A 6456-nucleotide genomic window follows, 5' to 3' on the forward strand; every position below is an offset into this window, starting at 1 on the left:
GTTGCAGCCGTCATTGTTGTTTGGCGGGTCCGGGCTGGGGATTCGAACCCGCCACCTTAGGTGTACGTGGCTGGCGCCTTAGCCGGTTGAGCTATAGGAGCCGAGCCGACAGCCAGTCTTAAAAGCTACGCTTGTCTCAAGAGCAGTGTGTTTCCTCCTGCTTCAGACCAGTTTTCTGGTTGTGTTAACCCCGTATCCATGCAGAAGGAAACACCCACCTGGCCTTGGGGAGGAGCAGGGCTCTCCCAATTCCTGGCAATGGTAGGAGAGAGCTGAAGGATGTGTGGGGACAAAGGACTGGCAAAGGCAGCTCCCCAAAGTTCTAGGAATTGTGTCAGGGCTAGCTAGAGAAGGGAACCTCATAGGAGGATCACAAGAGCAGTCAGGTGAATGAGTGTGTATGGACAGATCAGAAAAGGGAGCCAGCAGCAGACACAGAGACATAAAAGAGGTGGCAAAGCCTGAGCCCCAGCTTGCTAAGTATTGCCCTGATGAACAAGGTTATGGAGGGGACAGTGGCCCCAAAGAGATGACAATGTCATAGGTGAGGTCAGGGGTACAGGAGAGAGGCCAGGGTGTAGGGTAAGGGTAGGTAAGGTACTGAGACCAACCTGTCCTGCAGATGGAGGGCTCATGGCTCAGAGACCCTATCCTAGGCTCTTTGGATAAGTGACCTCCTAGTTATAGGATAGGCCAGAGGAAGCCAAGCTAATGACTATAAGTGGTCGCCCAGGCAAGGTGGCGTGAGAGGAAGTGGGTTGTTTGGGTCCATGGGCAGGCAGTTGCGCTCACCAGTGGTGCAGCACATCATTGATCAGGTAGATAAGGTGTAGCCGCAGCTCAAAGTGTGCCCCGTCAGCTGTGATGCGGTTCCGAAGGTGGCCTGCCATCAGCTCACAGTGTGGTGGGGACTTGGCATTGCTGAACATCCAGTTCTTCCCAGCCTACAACGGCCAGGCCAATGGGTGAGTGGGGCAGGGGATTCTCCTGGCACCCGCTGCATGCTTGAACACATGTCACCATCAACCCTGGGAAGTGACATTGATGGAGGGGAGGGCACACAAGGGCATGGGGCACAGGCTCCTGATGCCTAAGAGAGCGCTCAAAGAGGGAAGGGGAAATGTGCCCCTCAGTGCAGCTCCCAGCCCAGGCTCGATGTGGTGGGCCTCTGCCTGAGAGTACCTCTGCCGCTACCACCAAGCCCCTCACTGTCCTCACCGAGATGGCATCCTTGGTGCACGTGTCAATGATGGGCTGCAACAGGTTGTCGAACTCATTCATGTCCAACTGGGTCTCCTCCAGGAGCTTCTGCATTTGCTGCTCTACGGCGTGAGCCACGGCCGCTGTTACCTGCTCCTGGGAGGTCAGATGAGACAGATATGGCATGAAGAAGGACCCTTAGCCTGGGCCCTTAACAGCTCAGTGGAGGTAGAATGAGGAAATGATGAGGGTCCCTGGCCCATCTCCAGCATGAGTCCTATCCCTCACACCTGCCACCAACAGACGACAGCTCACCCTGAGAAAAGACAGAGGATAAAGCTGGACAAGCTGGGAGGCAGCATCTGCTCTCCAGATAATGGAGGAAAAGAGCATGGTCAGTGGGAACAAGGACCTTCTACAGGCCAATTAAACAAAACACAATGACAACTGAGTGAAAGTGCTAACAGATATGCAGAGAGGACACACCATGGCCACCAGAGAAGCAAGGGGGCAACCTCATGCATCATTAGTGGAACCCAAGGTGAAGTCTGATGCCAGGATTTTGCCCATTTGACCTCTCAAATGAAGCTGCTGTGGGGCAAGGTGGTCAGCTTAGGGCTATCCTGCTCAATCCATGACTAGCTCTGGGCAGAAAGTCAGGGTTAACATTCTAGAATGTTTGGTTGGCAGCAACATGACAGAGCAATTTCATGTCTTAAAATTAGGGCTGGCATCATGTGGGTTTTGTGTTTATTTTTTCTTTTTGAGACAGAGTCTCACTTTGTTGCCCCCGAAAGAGTGCCATGGCATTACAGCTCTTGCCTCAGCCTTCTGAGCAGCTGGGACTATAGGCGCCTGCTACAACGCCCGGGTATTTTTAGAGATGGGGGTCTCGCTCTTGATCAGGCTGGTCTCAAACTTGTGAGCTCAGGCAAGCCACCCGCCTTGTCCTCTCAGAGTGCTAGGATTATAGGCGTGAGCCAACTGCACCTTATTCATCTTGTTTTTCTGCCAACTCATTCTTATTATATTTGGCAAAAGTATCAGACTGATGGATCAGAGGAAAAGGGTCCTTTCCCACTGACAGCTTAGGGTAACCTAGCTACCAGGTGACAGGGTCAATGGCAATCACCGGTGGCTATGCAGCAGCACCAGTTATGTAAGCACAAATGGGTACATTTGACCCACAGTCCCACATGGAGGTATCCACCTGAGGTGATGGGTGTGCATGTGTCCAGAGAGCATATGTAATGACTTTACTAGAATGAGACACAGCCTCTGTGTCCAGCTTCAGGGCTGAAGGTGACAAGCCCTGTCCTCAGTGCTGAGCATGGTAACAAGTCCTTGTGACACCTGGTATTCACTTCAACTCACAGATACAGAAGCTGAGGCACAGAGTGAATTCCTAGTACCTGCCTTAGAACAGAGAGGGGAGGCAGAGGAGGGGTTCCCTACCTGTCTGAGGGCCAGCAGGTGCTGTTCCTGCTGCTGGAGGTTCCACTGGCTCTGCTGGATGAGCTCGTCCATGGATGGTGCACCCTGGCCAGGTGGGATAGGTGCAGCAGGGGCCAGCGGCGGCTGTGGCAGGGGTGGCATGGCTGTGGCAGGCTCCAACTCTGGGGCCTGCTGCTTGCAGATGACTGGCAGGAGAAGAGAGGTGGCCCATCATCAGAAGGTGGCCAGAATCCAGGTGTCCTCTGGCACAGTTCTAGGCCAAAGGGGCCTCCTGGGCCGCCAACTCCAGTGTCTGCTGGCTCCCCCAACCCTAGAAGCCTAACCCTCCTACATATCCTCCTTTTCACAGCACCCCAGCTCCGGACCCTTTCCCACATTCTTACCCACTCAGACCCTTATGCCTTTGAGCCATCCTTTTCTTGTAGAATCAAGGAATAGTCACCTCACACTCTCTTGCCAACACAGCCTGGTCCTTCTCTAGGGTCTTTCGGTGTAAGCCTGAGCCCACTCACCTCTGCACTCTACCCAGGCTAGAACTGATGCTGAGGTCAGGCCTCTTTGAGGGCGGCTATCATTCCCTGATCTCCTAGGCTGCTGCCTCTCATCTCTGCTACCATCTCCAACATACCCATTCACTGTCAGGACATCACAGCCTCGGCACATTGGGCCAGCAAAGCGCGAAGTTGCAGCACTGGGCATGCACTGCAGCCTTCCCAACACCTGCCCCGCCTTCCTTTCACCGATTCTCCTTGAGTTGCCAAAGACCCTTTGCATTCACGGATCCATCTAGTTTGAGGCAGCTAAGACACCATCTTGCTGGCAAGAGCCCAGGTTGGGATAGGCACATATCCCATAAGGAGGTCCTTGACAAGGTGGCGTGCCTCCCTCTCCACCTTGGGGTCTTATCTCATCAGAACATGACCATGAACCACTGGGGCCTTTCCAAGTCCCAGTAGGGTACAACCCAGGGCCCACTGCTGGGCACCCAGTTACTGCTTAGGGTTGACTGGGCTTTACAGTATGTCTTACAAGGCTGTATCCTATAAAGAAGACACCCAACTTATGTGCTGCACCCTATACCTCTGACCCTCCCAGGGACACTTAATTCGTGATCTCTGTTCTCTTATTTACTGTCTCCCTCTCTACTGACTCCTCCTGAGCCGTACCCCAACACACCCAAGTCTTCTAGGCTTAAAACATGTCCCCTTAACCCCTACATCCCTCTCTCAACAATTACATAGCCAAAATTCATCTTCAATTTTTCATCTCCCCTTTCTCTCCATCCAGGCAGCAATATGGCTTCTGCTCCATCCCCAAGGCTGCTGAACACACCCTCGCTCAGCTCGACAGGCCTGTCTCAGAGCCTCATCTCCCTTGGTTTCCGTGTGGCTGCACCCTCAGTCCCTTCTTCTTTGTTACCTTTGCTGCGCTTTCTTCTGTTTAATCCTCAGATGCTGAGGTGCCTGGCCTGTGTTCTAAGTCCTTGTCCTCAGCTCTATACAACATGTGACATCTTCCCCTGACCGCAATTACCATCTGCAAGCTGTGATTCCTAAATCCGTCATCTCCATTCTGCATTCCTTGAGCTATGGACCTAATCAGTGACCATACCTCCTACCCCGGTTTTCCACAAGCACTCCAAACTTCCCTGCATTTCCTCCTGCCCCATATTCCAGGTGCCATCTCCTAGGGTCCCTCCCAATCTCTATGACTGACAGTGTCCCCACCCAGATGCCAAGCCAGAAACAGAGAAGGTACATGCACCTCAAACTAACAAGCCACATGGTGTTGTCAAATCAGTCTCTTAGACCACACTTCAATCTGTCTGTGTCTATGGCTATCACCACCATGGCTGTGCTATCAGCTGTGTCACCCCTAGAACCCATCAGGTTCTATCTTCCCCTTCCCCTCTCCTCAACAAGGCAGTGATTGTTTTTCTTTTTTTTTTTTTTTTTTTTGAGACAGAGCCTCAAGCTGTCCCTCTGGGTAGAGTGCCGTGGCATCACGCTCACAGCAACCTCCAACTCCTGGGCTCAAGCGAGTCTGTTGCCTCCGCCTCCCAAGTAGCTGGGACCACAGGCGCCCGCCACAACGCCCGGCTATTTTTTGGTTGCAGCCGTCATTGTTGTTTGGCGGGCCTGGGCTGGGGATTCGAACCCGCCACCTTAGGTGTACGTGGCTGGCGCCTTAGCCGGTTGAGCTATAGGCGCCGAGCCAACAAGGCAGTGATTGTACTGCAGCACTGTGTGGTCCCCAGGTCAGCTGGGTGACAGGCAGTTACAGAATTAGCAAACAAGAGTTGAAGCAATTTTATAACTCTATGGGTCACCATTCACATTTTTAGCATGCTTCACAAAAAACTGGCAATTTTAAAAAACAACATCTGGTCCTTCACTACAGAACTTTTATTTTATTTTTTTGAGACAGTTTCACTATGTTGCCCTTGGTAGAGTGCCATGGTGTCACAGCTCATAGCAACCTCCAGCTCTTAGGCTTAAGAGATTCTTTTGCCTCAGCCTACCAAGTAGCTGGGACTACAGGCACCCACTACAACGCCTGGCTATTTTTTTTTTCCATTGTAGTTGTCATTGTTGTTTGACAGGCCCAGGCTGGGTTCAAACCCGCCAGCTCTGGTGAATATGGTTGGCACCCTAGCTGCTAAGCTACAGGTGCCGAGCCAGCACAGAACTTCTAAAGCTTCATTCTAGAACAGTCCTGAGGCTCAGTCTTCCCAAAGTACAGGGTGAAGGGCGCTTCACTGGCTTTACGGTGGCTACCACTGTTTTAAAACAGACCTTAAAGTCCATCTGTAGCTCAGTGAGTAGGGCGCTGGCAACAGACACTGAAGGTGGCAAGTTTGAAACCGGCTTGGGCCTGCTAAACAACAGTGACAACTGCAAAAAAAAAATAGCCAGGTGTTGTGGCAGGCACCTGTAGTCCCAGCTACTTGGTAGGCTGAGGCAGGAGAATCGCTTAAGCCCCAGAGTTGGAGGTTGCTGTGAGCTGTAATGTCACAGTACTCTACAGAGGATGACACAGTGAGACTCTGTCTCAAAAAAACAAAAAACAAAACAACAACAACAAAAAACAGACCTTAAATCTTTTGGCAGCTTCCCCTAAACTTCTGCAGCAAACTTCTGACTCAGTTGCAAGCCAGCCTTCCCTCCTCTGCATTCTTACTTTAGGCCACTCAAAGACTCCCTCCCACTCTGGGCTTCAGCCACCACCATCTTGGGTCCTCCCTCTCTCTAAAGGCCTCTTCTTGTGTATGGAACACTTTTCTCCCCTCATTTCTACCTGGTTAACTCTGATACATTCTTTAGATGCCAGCCAACATATCATCACCCACAGAAATCACTTCCTGGCCCCCATCTTCCCTGACTATAAGGGGCTTCTCCTTTCCCTCTTATGGCACTGATTCTCAAGTGTCCCCGGATTTCTGACCCTCCAGGGTAGAAAGGGTGAGTGTGGAGTGCCCTCAGATCAGTCACTTAAGCTAAGCATTGCCCAAGGGGCCTTTCTCCTCATGTCATTTGATATTTACCTGGTGCCAAAATTCAAGGATTCTACCCTTTAACTATACCTGGCCCCAATTCCATTCCTTTTGACTAAATCCCTGACTTAATTCAGCCCCTATTATCTCTCAATCAAGAAACTGCCCCATTTGCCCCCCTGCTGACCTCACTGCTCCCTAGGCTGGTCCTTCCAGGCTGTCTCACATGCTGGTCACATAAACCTAATCTGCTTCCCTCTTGTTTCAAACTCTCTCATGGCTGCCCACTGCCTTTTTTTTTTTTTTTT

General features: G+C 51.6%; 1 protein-coding gene across 1 annotated transcript in view; it reads right to left on the reverse strand.

Moving 5' to 3' along the window:
- Positions 1-6456, reverse strand: part of CHERP (calcium homeostasis endoplasmic reticulum protein) — a 23479-nt gene that overhangs the window by 13328 nt on the left and 3695 nt on the right. The window contains exons 3-5 of the mRNA XM_003796529.3: positions 2656-2840; positions 1219-1356; positions 793-944 (exon numbers count right to left, since the gene is read on the reverse strand). Of these exons, the coding sequence (XP_003796577.1) occupies positions 793-944; positions 1219-1356; positions 2656-2840 (475 nt within the window). The remainder of the gene's footprint in view (positions 1-792; positions 945-1218; positions 1357-2655; positions 2841-6456) is intronic.

Source organism: Otolemur garnettii, unplaced genomic scaffold, assembly GCF_000181295.1.
Source record: "Otolemur garnettii isolate 467f Iridium unplaced genomic scaffold, OtoGar3 scaffold00105, whole genome shotgun sequence".
Classification (NCBI taxonomy): domain Eukaryota; kingdom Metazoa; phylum Chordata; class Mammalia; order Primates; family Galagidae; genus Otolemur; species Otolemur garnettii.